Raw genomic sequence first — 16052 nt, 5'->3', positions numbered from 1 at the left:
TATGTGTATCTGTCTGTGTGTGTTTAAACATATTTGGCTGTTTAGGGTGTTCTTTTGCACTTGCTGAATGAAAATATAGAATAACAATAATTTATAACTACATCACTCTCTTGCCCGTATGTCTGGATTTGTTCAGTCAAACTGGTTTTAATAATGAGCCATTTTGAGACATTTTTAATCAGACTAGCATGTATTACTTCTTTTTCCTCAATTGCTGACGTAATTGTTTAAACTGTAATTCGGGGTGAAATGGTTGTGTTTTTCTGATATTATAGGCTTAGGCATATCCCTAGTTCTTAGTGGTGCTTAGAAAACAAAAAAAAACAAAAAAAAATACTCTTACTTAAAATTTTCAGAACATGGCTTGTTATTATGGCATTACAAAATCTCGGTCGAATGCGAAAATATCGCGAGATGTGACGCTACAATCACAGGCGAAGTGCGGCGATTCCATACTGCACCGCCCCCCCGTCTCTTCTGCTGATGGTACGGGGCGCTGGAACCCGGTGTTTGTCTGCGGCAACCATACCTGCCAACAGCCCGATAACCGGGTGTTTTTGAAACAGGAGGGTGGGAAAACGGTACTGGAAGTGTTCCCCAGTAAAAGAACGGACGGCTTGTTTACCTAGCTATAAATGTGCTACTGTCATTCAACAGCTAACAGATAAAGTTAGCTAACGTGGGATGCTGCTAGTTATGGCGTTAGTTTTTAATATATTTATTTGGCCATTACGTTTTAGCTAATTTTGTGTAAATGAAATTAACATTAACTTGGTCAGTATCAGCGCAGTGACCATAATGCTTGTTAGCTTGCAAACAAGTTACGTCTGGTCCTCTGAAGTTAGTTAAGGTTAGCATTATTCTACTGTATTTGTATTAATTAATTAATGCCCTGGTGTTTGTTTTGTAAGTCTGATCATTTAAGCAGAAGCAGTGTTCAAGCCTATTTTGAAGGAGGTACTCAAAATCATTTACCTTTGATGACTCTTGGACCTGACAACAGTTAGTTTGCGTGACAGGTAACGAATTATTTAAGTTATCTAATTAGCATCTACAAGCTTATAATTAGTTTTCGTTTAAACCTCCAGAGCTGGAGGGTGATTATGATGTTAACAGTGTTACTGTTGGCTAAAGTACAAAGTCTCTTTGAGGAGGTTTTTAACTTAACTATTTATCATTTGTAGCCTGAAGCAAAGCATCACTAAATCCTACCTCATAGTTTATCTGCAAGTTAGCATGGCCCCCAAAAAGAGACCAGTGCCCTTAAACATTGGTCCCACCAGCGAAGGATTATCCTCTCCCACTATCTCAGATGTTGAAGCAGAGTAAGTATTCTGCATCTTTTCAATAAATGGTAAAAGTTGTTGTGCACTTGACAGAGGAGTCACTCCAGTCTTCATCTGTTTTCTCAGGGCCAATTTAGAATCACTTAAAACAATATTGGAGGAGCTGGACCTGGATGAACAACAGAAGAAGAGACTAGAAGCTTTTCTTACCCAGAAGGCCAAGGTCGGCGAGTTGAAAGACGATGATTTCTATCGAATCTGTGAATTGGGTGCAGGAAATGGAGGAGTAGTCAACAAAGAGTGCCACAAACCATCAGGCATAATCATGGCAAGAAAAGTAAGCTACAAATAGAAAAAAAAGTAATGATACTTGTGTGGTAAAACTACGATCTGTGTTCCTATCCAAAGAAGTTATACCAGACTAGTTAATCAGGTGCATTTATTGTTTATATTAAATGTACTTGATAGTGTCACAACTTTTTTTTCTGTTCAGCTTATTCGCCTAGAAATTAAACCTTCAATCAGAAACCAGATCATCAGAGAGCTTCAGGTCCTGCATGAGTGTAATTCACCCTACATTGTGGGATTCTATGGAGCTTTTTACAGCGATGGAGAGATCAGCATATGCATGGAACACATGGTGAGAGAAACTGAGAGGGTATATATATATATATATATATATATATATATATATATATATATATATATATATATATATATGTGTGTGTGTGTGTGTGTATACAATATATTTTGTTGTGTTCTGTTCTCTCTCTCTCAGGACGGTGGGTCTCTGGATCAGGTGTTGAAAGAAGCAAAGTGGATTCCTGAAGAAATTCTGGGTAAAGTCAGCATTGCTGTAAGTACTCTGACACACTGTTTAATCTAAATCATTGTAAGATGAGCAATTTTATCAAAGTCTAAGCAGTTAAGAACTTTAGTAGTCACATATTCACTCTTCAGTTTTTCCATTGAGCTCACTGTAAACCATACACTTTATATGCATAAACACGTCATGGGCCCCAACAGGTTTCATGCTGGTTTCTCTGTGTTGTTTCACATCAGAGCTATTTAAGGTTATTGACTTTTGTAATAGTTTCGTTTTGTTTTGTTCCAGGTTTTGAGAGGCCTTGCCTACCTACGAGAAAAACACCAAATCATGCATAGAGGTATCATAATTTTTATTAAGCTGTTGATTTGCACCATTTAAGAATATAGTTTTTTCTATTATGCACAATGCACACATAGCAAGGAAATCTTTATTTTGGTTGCTTATCAATGTATTTATAGTGGTTACTCTGAAAACAAGTATGTGATCAAGATCAGTTGATTTTAGGCTTTGCAGATTAGTAGACCTTTTCTTACCCCCCTTTTCTTAGATGTGAAGCCCTCCAACATACTGGTAAATTCACGTGGTGAGATCAAGCTGTGTGACTTTGGTGTGAGTGGGCAGCTCATAGACTCTATGGCTAATTCCTTTGTTGGAACAAGATCCTACATGTCGGTATGTTGATCTTCTCTAAATTATGTCTCAAAATCATTGATACCGTTTTACTTATCTACATACTCTCTTGCCTATATACCTGATTGATTTGTGATGTGATTTTGATCAGAAATGTTCTAATCCTATGCCAGTGTGTAGTGTTCAGTAACATGTCTTTTAACTTGATTAAAGGTACTGGCTTTAATGTAAATAACTTTTTTATGTTGTCTTTATGGTATAATCTAATCTAATAATACTAATTTAACTCTAGTCCAGTACCTTTTATGTCAAACTGTGAGCAACAACAAACAGTGAGCAGCAACCTTTATTATGTGTTCATTTAATGACTTTTTTGTGTGTTGTTTGCTGTGCAGCCCGAGAGATTGCAGGGAACCCACTATTCTGTGCAGTCAGATGTGTGGAGTATGGGTTTGTCCCTTGTAGAGCTCTCAATCGGACGCTACCCAATCCCCCCTCCGGATGCTAAAGAACTGGAAGCCATATTTGGACGCCCCGTTTTGGATGATACTGAGGGAGGAGCACTCAAAACTTCACCTAGACCTAGAGCACCAGGTAGACCTGTCAGTGGTGAGCATCATATACACATACAAAACATGTTTCAAGTAGCTATTTAAAACTACAGTTGCTCAATTTGTATGCAAGCCATTCTAAAATCCACTAGAAATGACAAGCCATGATGTTAATTACTTCTCTGTGATACTAGAGGAATATTTACTGTTTTTCACTAGGTTTTCAATAGTAATTATATAAAACATTAAACTAAATAAATCATGCCTTTTTCCCCAGGTCATTGTCCTGTAATGGCCATCTTTGAACTATTAGACTACATAGTCAATGAGGTAAGTATCAAGGAGTTTCTCCAAAGTCATATTCCCTTCCTTCCCACAACATCATTAAGGTCACACAACATTTTTACTCAAGTTTCCTCCTCTGTATTTCAGCCTCCTCCTAAAATACCTGATGGTGTATTCACCAATGATTTTCAGGATTTTGTGACAAAGTGGTGAGGCAAAATATGCTCTTTCAAGTGTTGTAACTATCAGAAGTTACGTCGAAGAACTCCTTCCTAATTTGGATGTAGAGATCTCCCTAAACAAACTTTCTTGAATTGTTTCTACAGTCTAGTGAAGAATCCTGCTGAAAGAGCTGACTTGAAAATGTTGATGGTAAGTTTCCTCACATTTTCTACTGTGCCCCATTCTCTTTAGGAAATCCAAGTTGGAGAAAGTATTTACATTGTGCTCCTTTCTGGCAACATTTCAATTTTCTTCCTGCATTCACATGGCGTCATTTCACACTGGGGGTGTTTCAGATCTACACAGCCGCAGAAATAACAATAAGTCAAGCAAAGTCTCATATTTGTTCCCTTATTCAACAACTTGACTCATCAGCTATGGGTGGTATGAGTATTACCTGCAGAGAACAGTAGTCAGTACATTCTGAGTTAGGAGAAATGGGGAAGATTCTTGATTGCCAAACGAGGCCAAAGGATGCTCAGAAAAAAAGACAGCATGACTGTGAAAGTGTCTGTATTGCAGAAATTATTACCATATGGATGTTTTTCAGTTGAGAAAATGTATAGAGAGTAAATGTCCACAATATAGAATTTCCTTAAACTGCAATTAATTTTTTTAAGGTTTGGATTCATATGAAATTGACTTTTCTCTTAGCCCTCTTTCTGAGTAGCTTTTAGCTTGGCTCTCCTGTCAGGAATCATCCCAGATTCTCCAAAGTGAGACTGACTGCTGACTGCTTTCTCCTGAAGGTGAAACAAAGCACTTTTAAGTTCAGATATGAGAATTTAATTTATTTGTGTTTGTGCTTTGTTACAGAACCACACATTTATCAAACGGTCTGAGGTAGAGGAGGTAGACTTTGCTGGCTGGCTTTGTAGAACCATGGGACTGGACCAACCCAGCACCCCAACATGCACTGCAGACTGAAGATAATCTGTATGACAGTATGTTAAAAACACGCTACCCACCACCATACTCTGATAAACTGAAATCTCCTTGTTTTCCATCATCTCCTTTAGGTGAGCCTGTAAATCCTTGAGTAACATTCATTTAGCAGATAGTTTTATCCAAAGCAACTTACAGTGGTTAGGCAGTAGCGTTAGGTGTTATTTCATCCCCTGGGGAATTGAACTCTGGCCTCCTGCATGGGAGACAGAGGCTCTGCCAGCTGAACTATCCATTTAAAGTAGTATGGCTTGGCCAGTGCTGGACTATTTATTCTTGTAAAGCCGATTCAGTTTCATCTTTTTTTTTTTTTTTTAATCCACTCTTACCCCACCATAGTGTTCTGATCCTGCACATGCCATTAAAGCTGACAAAAATGTTTATAAAAATTAAAATAAAGATTTTGAATACTGAATATGCTTTTTTTTCCTGAATTTCTTTTAAGCTCACAGTGCACTGCAGTCCAAACTGTTATAGCCATAATGAGGAATTTGTACCGTTGTAACAATGTTATGCAAACACAGTGAGAAATCTAAGAGCTTATTTTACTGAACAGATTCAATTATGGTTGCTTAACTTTTAAATTTATTTGATATTTTCTACTGTTATTTGAGACTTTGCTTATGAGTGTATTTTATTTTATTGCTGTCTGCTTTTTTATTGTCTGTCCTGTGCAGCACTTTGGTAAACGGAGGTTGTCTTAAGTGTGGTAAAGAAATAAATTTGACTTGACTTGTATTAGGAAGAGAGGATTGTGTGTAGAATGTTTCTTGACATGACTTTTTAACTCATTTTGAGATGTCTTGAGGTGAAGCACAATGTTCAAACCATTATAGCATGACCCTCATGTCAAACTCTAAGTCAAAAGTAAATAAATAAATAAAAACTTCAATACACTGCTCCATTTTGCGTTCTGAATTTCTTCCTGAATTACTTATCATCATGATATTATTCTATTGTTTGTATCAGTGTAATCATGATTTAGTCAGAGGCTGGCTAGAAACTAGAAACTCAGTTCTGGAAAGAACCTATTGTATCAAGAAACACTTGCCTCTTCAGCAACTGCATCGGGGCTCAATGAGTAATGTCAGCTGCAAACAATTGTCATTGTGTTATGTATTTTGTGCTGTAAACAGGACATAGATTTGCCATGTGCTTCCTGTGTTGGGGCATTTTCTCCTTGGTCTTTGTTCTTTATGTTGTAAGCGTCTTCCTGACACCTTTGTTCAAAGACAGTTTTTATTTTAAAGTTGTTCCAAGATTTGTCTTTTTTTTATCATCTTATTCAGTAAAATATATGTATTTTATCTTCTTCTGGCTTCTTTTACCAGATTTTAACAATTAAACAGAAGAGGGCAGCAAAGGAGGCACTTATCACTTAGAGGCTCAGGTACAAGTGCAATCTAAAGTGGGCTGTTACCAAACTGAGACATGAAAATATATCTGGGCCGAGTGTTATGTTATATTTAACCTAATAAACTAAACTGAATAACTAAAGATCAGAAAATAGCAGAGCTGATATACATTATTCCACTTTTGTAAGATTAAAAAGAACAATGATAATCTGTTTGGCTTACATTTGGTTAATAAATAAAATGTCTTGCCTCGAGTGTCCAGGGTCCAGACTTAAGGTGTGAGACCTTGAGCTCAGTGAATGGCAGTGTTGCAGTATGTGGTGTGGCTATGTCTGAGAAGTGTTGATGGGAGGGGGAGAACTGCAGCAGAAAAACAGCAAAGTCTGCAGTCATTAATATGCAAATATGCAAATGAGAGGGTAATTAAGATTGGGCGTTTGTCAGTGGCTCTTTGATTGCTAATGAATTCCAATCTGCAAGAAAGAGGGACGGGATGAGCTAAAAATGAGAAAAAAAGAGCAGGATGTTATGGTGCATTTCCCCTTTCCTTATAAAGGGAATTGAAGTGTGTCTAAGCGGTCCGTACAGTGCTAAGGCCCTCTCTAGATGAGAAGAAAGGCTCGTTTAATTATTGCAAACAATACCAATAACATTTAAGCTGTTTACGCATTCATGTAAAGAAAGGACAAGGTGACAATCCCTGCATCCAAAACTAAAAAAATGAAATACTTTCTGCAATAATAAACTGAATGATTGAGCTAAAATTGTGTGTCTGCCCCAGCAAATGCCTCAACATATTAGGTTGGGACTTTGTGTCATACAGTTACCCATGCCCATTATCGCTGAACATGCAGCACAGCAGGCTGAAGCCTCTGCAGGAAAGTAAAAAGATTTTTGCTCATTAAAGCAATGTGGCCAACCCCTGTTGAGAAAGAGCTCAGGTATCATAGTAGGGGATGTACAGAGATAACATGTTGTCTGTCACAGTTTTGTTTTTCTTATTTTGTAGCAAACAGGACTCACAGTTCACACACGAGCACACACTGTTGTTATTGCTCTTCCAATGGTCCCTGGACGCTTGTACGTCTTCCTCATTGGCGCATGAAATGGCGGTATGTATACATGAAATAAAAACTAAATGAATGTGAGGAATGGGTTGAAACAGCTGCTCAAGTCCCCATACAACGTAATGACATTTTTATATTTCAGTGGCCTCAAAATTGCCTGCTAGTAAATCAAAATCTGTGGTACCCAAGGGAAAAACAAACAAACAAAAACAAAACTCACCAAAACACATAATGAAATCTTCAACGTGACTGAAAAGTAGAAAACTTTTATTGAGTCTTAACTGGCAGTGTGATAATTTCATATGTTCTTAAATATTTGACAGTGCAGACAGTAATGTTAATATACACTGTCTGGAATGGGGTGCTAATGGCTGATCCCACCCCTGCTCTGTTTGCTGTGTGACAAGTCTTGGAGTGTGAAGTGTGTTTGTGTTTGAGAGACAGAGGTGGGGTAGGGGGGGAGTTTTTTTTTTTTTTTTATACAGGAAACAGGAAACCAGAAGTCATAACAGGATGCCCCAGGTTTTGATACTGTACCTGATGCGTGGGTGGCTGCTTGGGGGTAACCCATTTACAAAGCCTTAGAGTTTGTGTCTAAAAGACGAAAGAGCCCAGTAAAGCGTGGGTGGAGAAGAGGGTACACACTTTGGGGTTAGGAAAATGGAGTTCCACTCTAAATATAGCCTTTTTCTCTTTTTTGCTTTCTGCCATACAACCTTGATGTTGTTTTTCCCCAGTCTTGTTTGTCCTACTTTTAAAAAAGCATCAAACCAAACAACCTTTGATGCTTTGCATAAAGCAGTGATATGATCGCTTCTATGCGAAAATATGCACCATCTTTCCCCAGGTGTACTGTAGGAGCATCACACCGAATCTGTGACATGAAACTAGTTTTGTCATAATGAGGTTGATGTGCTCACACCAACTTCATGCAGTTGCAAATCGGAATTGAGCCGTACCCTTGCAGCCGTTCTCATTCAAGTACATCTTTAAGAGAAAGGCAGAAAAGAGACATTGCTGCAAATGAAAATATCTTGTTTTTTAAAAGCCTTAGGATAATTTAACTCAAAAGAATTGCATGTTAACCAGACCCACTGTTAATCACATACAGGTGTGTGATTCAGTTGCATGTCTGCAACACATGGCGTGCATGTGTGCATGTGCATGTTTGTAAACCACAAAGTGGATGGCTGACTTTTCTCGTAAAGGCCAGCACAGATGTTACTTTGGTTGTTTCCCGACTAACCAGTTGAGGTTTTCTCTAGAAAGTCTGAAAAACAAAAGCTAGTATCAAGTACAGCTTACATGACAACAAAGGTACAACTCATGCAATACACCAAAGTTAAAATTTTTCAATTTATCTTTTTTTTTTTTTTTGTTTTGGTTTCTTGTTCACAAAGAAAATTGCCCCATATATATATATATATATATATATATATATATATATGTATATATATATATATATATATATATATATATATATATATATATATATATATATATATATAAATTATGCATGTTTAGTCATTTTCCAATGTTCATGTGTTTTTGATAGGTCCACAATTAGTGTACATTACTGACTAAGAGTAAGTGATATTCAGCTTGTTGTATGATGTCAGAATGTACCTAAAATGTACTTTAACCTTTACAGGTGAACTTAATTTGACATACTGCTGAATGCAGGTGTTCAGCTGCTCAATGTTTAAGTATTTATTACACAACATACTGTTCTTTAACAAGGTAAATAACCCTTAAAAACAAAGTGTATGAACCATGAATCAACCACAAAATGTTCTAGTGTTCTGGTTCAATTACAATTTGTGTTTAAACAGTCCTTTTTCATCATATTGTTCGTATATTGACGTTATAAAAACCAAGACGACACTTAACACATGACAAGATATTGAGACACTGATATGTTTATGTTGTGGATAAACTGAGTAAAATGATAATGCATAATTATACTTTAATGCCGTACATTCGTGATATTATATCAGTGTAGCATAAAATATATAAAAACGTGTGCATAGTGCTTTTGGTAAGGAATTTAAGTGACGTTGCAAATTAAAGAAACTTACATATTATCTTATTTTGTTTGGCATGACATTTCCCCTCCACTTCTCTTTTTTGGCCAGGACACTGTTTATTAACAAAATTGAAATGCCACAAAACCCATTGGCAAGCCAAGACAGCCCTAAAGGTTGAGGCTGAAATATACTTGGGCAGCCTATGTGTCAATCAAATTTTAGTGGTCTCCAATTGGTCCTCCTTCTGATATTATCTTTCTGTCTTCTGCTACACTAGCGTTTGTTGGGCTTTTTCGTTGTACTCATCCGCATGTCGACGTAGATCCCCGCAAATTGCTACTTAGACCATTTGTCTGTTGTTCACAGCTTCAAGCGGTGAGATTTTTAGGTGCTAACAATATTCACTGCATTAATATACACGGAATCAAAACCTGCTTCGTTTGTTTTCTTCGTTTCAGTAGAAATTGGACACTGCTGATGTTTTAGTGTCCATGTCCTACCGTAGGCTGTATTGCGGAGTGATCTTCCATTGGAACCGACAATGTGGAGGTTGCTAAAATGTCTACTTGGAAAATGAAATGCTTACAGTTTCTGTAACTAAAAGGAAACAGAGCAACACAAGAGTCATGCTTTATGCGAGAGACATTTTTTTAGCTTCGTGACTAAGACGACAACGAGACAAGGCAACAGAGGAGTGGTTCATATTGTCTTTTCCTTTTCATCAAGCTCACAGTCCGGACCACGGGAGAAGGATCCTATCCCTAACTTTGTTTTTCCTCTCTTCTACTACCGTTCTTTTCCCTAGTTGGATGCCACTTTATTAAATCCAGGTAAATGTTGTCAAATTCGTAACAGACGTAAGCATGTCACACAGAAGTTTTTTGTTAACTTTGGTACCGGTGTAATATCCAAATTTTAAGTAGCAATGTTTCAAGTTGTACTGAGTAGCCGGGAAAAGTGGGGTCTTGGGTTTTCGTCCCCTCGGCCTGAGTGAGCTCGGAGTGTTATTACACAGCATTAGCAGCTTGCGTGTGATGGAAAAGACGTCTTTGTTCACTTCAATGGGCTGTAACGTTGAAACACATTAGCATATTACCAGGCTGAGTTAGCTCTCCTGGGGTCTTGTTGACTGTAGTGCTAATATGTAGCCATTATTTCTGAATGTCGGCCGTATAACATTAATGTAAACCGGTTGACTTCTTTTATAACATTACTACTTGCGGCTGTTATGCTAGTTTCCCCCTCATTTTGTACAGATTGGAATTTCACGAATACAACCTGTGTGTAAAATAATTATGCATTGATTTTGATATCCACATAAAAAGTATAACTTTTTTTTGCCTTTAAACACCCATCCTGCCTGTCACTGTTAATACGTGGCATATAGCCAAACATCTTTCTTTTTCAGTCTGAAAACGGCAAACGCATTTTGGTAAATTCTTTTTTGAGACTCTGGCATTATTTTATGGTTTATTTACTTTTTGCACTCGAGTAAAAATATTAGTGGCCGAGTCTTTGTTTTCATCAGTGTCTCATCCTGCTCCTCGACGTGCGGCCAGGCAACAGTTGTTTTTTTTTTAATTCTTTTTGTCCTTTTAAACGTCCCGTGGTATTTTAAGGTACCGACGAGCCTTTAAAACTCATGCTGCCGCCAATGATCTGCCCTCTTATTTGCCGCCAGGTAGCCGTTATCGTTGCTTGTCTATTTCAGTCGTTTAACTTTTCTCCAAATGCGCAGGCCAAAGGTGGGGGTGCTCAAGACAAGCGTAGGCAACTTCCATTTGTTAGGAGGGGCTAAGCACTTATCCCCCATTTTGACCTCAGCTAACTGAGAGAAATTGCTAGATTATATGCGGTCACCGTATTTTCCTTTGATAGTTTCGCATTTCTCCGTTACCTGCTGTACCATTATTTTCTTTTGTTTGTTATATTTGTTGTAGTATTTACCTTCTGTCATGCTTTCAGACACTCGTCATGGTCTTTTATTAGTTATGTTGCAAACTTGTGATGTTTATAGTTGTGTTACTCGAACAAAGTTGGAAGTCAACTCTGTTTTTACAATATTTCCTCGAATTTTACATGTAAAATAAATTCTAAATTATACTTTAATTATGTTTTAATGTGAGGAGCAAATTTCTAGTTACTTCACCTAACTAAAACCACCAGGAATAGCCATTTCCTAGTTTTTGCTGTAGCATAAAAGCAATTTATCAGTGATGATATGGAAATAAGTTATTCAGCTGTTAGGCTTGCAGTCACTGCAGTAACACCTTTAATGCACTTGAGGTCACCAGCCAAAGACCCCCATTTAAACCTGTTATGTTCTTAAAATACGGCCTGCTTGCTTTAGGATAACTTATTTTGGTTAGTAGCCATAATTTCCCACCACAAACTAGCCCCTTTGCCACAAAAATAATTGACAAAATTACAGTAATAAGTAACATCCTAAGAAATAATTGAGAGTTGTTTTAGATCCATCATAATTTTAATTACTTCTAAATGTTTATATATAGATATAGCTAGATTTATCGTGACCTTTAAAGTGTAAAGTTCTTTTAAGAATCATACACTTACTGTTATTGTATAATAAAAGTATCCCAGGAGGTGAATTTAGGTCAGTGTTGGTTGGCAGTCGTTTGAAGTCAAATTTATCTGTAAAGAATGTATTATTTTAATAGTTTTTATATAACTGTTTAATCTTGCACATTGATGCAACAGAAATGGTGGATATATGTTATTGGTGCTCATAATGAGCATAATTTTAGCACTTACATGGAAACAGTATTTTCAGCCAGTAGTCAAGGTAACTTGCTGAACCTCACAGTGTCTCTTTCTCAGATAATGGAGAGTCATTTAAACTTTCAGGGCTTAAAAACAATAACAGTGCATTCCAAGCTCTAGTAAACTGAACCAGTGAAAAGGTCATCAATGATGCTGACCAGCACTAATTACAGGACATTTTATGTTTATTTGCCTTTATATCATTCTCTGACTTAATTAAAATTCTATGACACAGTATGAAATAACACTATGTTTCTTCTTGGTGGCTTTACTGCAGTTTTATGATTTTTTTTGTTTGTTTTTTTTAAAATCTCGCTTGCTTGTTTGTCCTTTCTAAATATGGTAGTTTTTAAGATGTTCTCCACACATGGACACCATTTGTCCTGATGTTGGCTTGCAATATCTTTGCCTGTTAGAGAGTTCAGCATGTCCGGTTATCACTTTTGAAATTTTTTGCAGTTATTGGAGTCACTTGGTTTTGAGGTGGAGGAAGCAGCCTGAGCCCAGCAATGTGGCCTGTGGCTGAATCATGTTCACCCTTTTTAGATGTGGGCTGCTCTTAGAACTGGTTATATTTTTGCATAATGTTGTCAGTACTTAAGGACATCACTTAAAGTGTAGTTTAGTCTTGTGACATACATAGACAGTAAAGTTAAAAGATTAGTAGAGAATGCAAAGTGCTCACTGAAAACTGAATGTAAGCCAGTTACTCTTTTCCCATCTGTTGCTTTCCAAGGATTTGTTTGATGTAAATTTTCTCATCTACTCAACTCCATGAAGACTTCTCAGTAAATGTCCCTGTGGATTGTGTACATGCAGCAGTTACTGAATGGAAGTCCAGCTTGTTTAGCCCTTTTTGAGGAGAGGCCTTTTCAGCAGACTAACTATTGTCCACACATGTATCATTCATAATTGAAAAAGTTGGCCAACAATTTTAAAATAAAATTTACTTCCATCATCATCAAACAGGCTAGGTTTGTCTGTCTGTCTGTTAGCAACATAACCCAAAAAGCTATGGACGGATTTTGATGAGATTTTCAGGAAATCTCAGAAATGGAATAAGAAACATGTGATTTGATTTTGGGGGGCGATCCAGATCATTGCCTGGATCCAGGATTTTTAAAAAAAAAAACGCTTCTTTACTATGGGGAGATAGGGATAATTTTGTCTTTAGAGTTTCAAACTAAAAAATAATGCCCACAATCAATGGCAAATGGCAAAAAAAGACTGACTTGGTTGAGGTCTGCCCTGAGTGCTTCTAGTTTTATCTATTTATTGACTACTTTTCTGTTTTTGTTACACCATAAAGAACAGGAGTTCATATTCTCGCTGCTCAAGTTGTCATTATCTTCCTAATGTGTATATGTGGAGTGTCCAGCAGTGTCCTGAAGCAAAGAAACCGCACTATACAACTTTTTCATCCGGAACGCTGTGTGAGGTTACAGCTGAGTTTTGCTTTGCTCACCACGTCACATGCTAGCAAACAAGCCGATGTGAACTCGCACAGAGGCTGATTCAGCAAAGAAATGCAAGAAGACACTATTAGGAGAAGAGAGGGGAAGAAAGAGATAGAACAAAGATAAGAAAATAGTCAATACAGTCTTTTACAGACTTGAGAGAGCTCACAGTATACAGGTAGGATAAAAAATGGATGCTGAATTAGCTTTTGATAGGGGAAACCTCACAGAGAATAACAGAAGTTCTGCAGTGCGTCTTGATATGGTACATTTCTGAAATAAGTTTAAATAAAGAAAAATAACAGCTAAGATCTCTTTTGTAAATACTTTTTAGTGCTGGACAACAATTAGAATTTTTAATCGCAATTAATTGCATGTTACAATGAATCACATTGTTATGAGCAAAATATTCTTTTTATTTAACAGTTGGCCCACTGTTATATGAAGAAAATGCAGTTAATTTTGGTTTACAAACACTAAATCAGGGGTCTGCAACCTGTGGCTTCGAATCTGCAAGTGGATTTCTAGACTTTTCACAATGGCTCTTAATACATAACTAAAAAAGAACTAATGTTTTTATTTATATGTATAATAACAAAATGAGTTGTTTTTTTTTTAGCAATTTTTCAGTTTTGTTTTTCCATTAAATTATTGCATTTAATTTCCACAACATAATGACACTAAAAGTACCAGTATTATAATTTTTTTTTTCTTTTTTTTTCTTAGGTTGGAAACTATGGGCTTTTTACAATTTTCCTGCCCGTTTGCATGTGTTTTGACGGACAAAGATAAATGTTGGTTCTTTTTCTTTCTTAAGTGCCAGACAGAAAACATCTATTCATTTTTAATAAACCCGCTCTGTCCTGATTACATCAGACACAGCGCTGCAGTAGGACAAGACATGGAGGAAGAGGCATTGGACTGCAAGCAGCTGCAATATGGTTTCTCTGTGTTCAGAGCCAATGAGCAAGAACTTTGGGGGGGAGGAAAAACTGCATTAACACGTGATAAAAAAATTTAACAACATTAACGTGCCCAGCCCTAATAATGGTTTTTGTAAGGCATGGTCAGTCAGTTATACAAATAGCAATATGGCAGTTCTATAGGATGAAAAAAACATACTGCAGATATTAGGAGTAATTTATGCATAAAATGATACAGTACATGTGGAATAATGAAGAAGATGTTTGAGTGGGCGTATAAGATGATGCGATAATAGATCAAATTGAGGGCCAGTGTAACAAAAACAACTTCAAAATGATACTTGTAGGAATTTTCCCACTACACCAGTCACAACATTCTTTTAACTGGGGGTAAATATATATATATATATATATATATATATATATATATATGGCAGTAACCAATATTTTTTATTTTTTTATATTTCTATTAATTTTTTAGGACTGATGTAAGTATTCAGTGACTTAGTTGTAATCCATATTTGCGTTCAATTAATGGAGAAAATTGAATTTTTTTAAACAAAATTAAAGCTAATAAAGATTGACACACTTTTAAAAAGAATTTTAAATTTATTAAAAAATCTGGGGTAAAATATTGACAATTAGTAAAATAGTTCTGGAATAAACACTAAAAATCTTTGTTTGACTTTTATATCCACAAAAGTAATATTTTTCTAAGTTGACCATAACGAATTAAAAAAGGCAATAATTTTATCCAATACATTGCCACATTTTCAGAATATATATATATATTTATATTGAATAGATTACTTGATTATCTTACACATGAGCAGAATAAACTCATGTTATTCTTACCTCTGCTTGTAGTCAGTTGCTGAGACTGAAAGGGCCCAGTGAACAGCAGCAGAGAATGTCAGCAGTGGAAACAGACAAGGAGCTCAGCGACTTGCTGGATTTTACCGCGGTAAGATTTCTCTACAGATTGCCTGGATTTATCCAGTGTGAATCTTAAAGAGTTCCCTCAGTGGTCACAGAACAACATATAATTTTTTTAATTAAAAAAAAAAAAGAACTTTTGTTGAGTTGGGTTGAATGAATGGCATTCACGATCAGTGAGGGTTTAAAGAATTTCACTGCGTTTATCTGTCGACTGTCACATTAACTGAAGAAGTCACAAAGTGTCTTGCTTCATGCCCATTGGGGTTGTTGGTTCATGACGATGGGGCACTTTTAATAACCTCTTAATCAGCTTTTGGATAAATAAGAAGGGTACATCAGGATGTTATATTAGCTTTCAGTGGTTTTACAAATTTCTTCTTCTATTTTCAGATGTTTGAGCTTCCAGTTTCGAATGGTAAAAATGGGCCAACAACGCTCGCCAGCAGTCAGTTTGGAGGTTCTGGTAAGAAAATACCTATACAGTTTTATTTCTCTTCTGTCACCTATAGCTAGTAAGAGAAGGTTATTGTTCATTTCAGCCTTGGTGTATCTCCAACAACAAGCTAAAAACCCTTCTTTTCCAGTTTTACTACTCCACTTCCATTTTTAATTTATTTTTCATTTAATGGAAAAATATTTGATTCTTATTCTCTTTTTCTCATAAGCGAGATTTCATATTACTGATTATTGTAGTGTGATGCCCCTAGACCTCCTCATCTTTGCCTCACAGGTGTCTCTTCCCTCACCTTCTCAGC

General features: G+C 36.5%; 2 protein-coding genes across 17 annotated transcripts in view; both read left to right on the top strand.

Annotated features, from left to right (window-relative positions):
- The first annotated feature begins 435 nt into the window (after nt 1-435).
- map2k2b (mitogen-activated protein kinase kinase 2b) lies at nt 436-5647 on the top strand. 7 transcript variants are annotated; one of them, XM_041993361.1, is made up of 13 exons: nt 436-581; nt 912-1019; nt 1185-1325; nt 1413-1623; nt 1780-1926; nt 2065-2142; nt 2401-2452; nt 2663-2787; nt 3141-3354; nt 3574-3626; nt 3729-3790; nt 3908-3953; nt 4620-5647. In XM_041993361.1, exons 3-13 carry the CDS (start codon nt 1237-1239, stop codon nt 4728-4730), a joined length of 1188 nt encoding a protein of 395 aa, XP_041849295.1. In that variant the 5' UTR covers nt 436-581; nt 912-1019; nt 1185-1236; the 3' UTR covers nt 4731-5647. The 7 variants fall into 7 exon arrangements, with proteins under 7 accessions (XP_041849295.1, XP_041849290.1, XP_041849291.1 ...); XM_041993356.1 differs by having other exon boundaries at nt 912-1325; XM_041993357.1 differs by having other exon boundaries at nt 436-1019; nt 1192-1325.
- Nucleotides 5648-9492: 3845 nt separating this feature from the next.
- The window catches only part of tcf3a (transcription factor 3a), a 30907-nt gene continuing 24347 nt past the window's right edge, over nt 9493-16052 (top strand). For 9 of the 10 annotated variants that reach the window (XM_041992395.1, XM_041992401.1, XM_041992399.1 and 6 more), the window contains exons 1-3: nt 9493-10027; nt 15226-15322; nt 15688-15760. In XM_041992395.1, the coding sequence (XP_041848329.1) occupies nt 15269-15322; nt 15688-15760 (127 nt within the window). In that variant the 5' untranslated portion in view covers nt 9493-10027; nt 15226-15268. The remainder of the gene's footprint in view (nt 10028-15225; nt 15323-15687; nt 15761-16052) is intronic. The other variant, XM_041992397.1, reaches the window with a different exon arrangement.

The sequence above is a fragment of the Melanotaenia boesemani genome, chromosome 8 (assembly GCF_017639745.1).
Source record: "Melanotaenia boesemani isolate fMelBoe1 chromosome 8, fMelBoe1.pri, whole genome shotgun sequence".
Taxonomy (NCBI): Eukaryota; Metazoa; Chordata; class Actinopteri; order Atheriniformes; family Melanotaeniidae; genus Melanotaenia; species Melanotaenia boesemani.
The sequence above is the reverse complement of the archived record's forward strand: the minus strand, read 5'-3'. Positions and strand labels throughout refer to the sequence as shown.

What these genes read in the sequence shown, in the direction of transcription:
- map2k2b (XM_041993361.1), top strand. Translation starts at nt 1,237, where the DNA reads ATGGCCCCCAAAAAGAGACCAGTGCCCTTAAACATTGGTCCCACCAGC. An exon ending in TAGACTACATAGTCAATGAG is followed by an intron (nt 3,627 to 3,728) that starts GTAAGTATCAAG and finishes TCTGTATTTCAG; the next exon opens with CCTCCTCCTAAAATACCTGA. An exon ending in CTGACTTGAAAATGTTGATG is followed by an intron (nt 3,954 to 4,619) that starts GTAAGTTTCCTC and finishes GCTTTGTTACAG; the next exon opens with AACCACACATTTATCAAACG.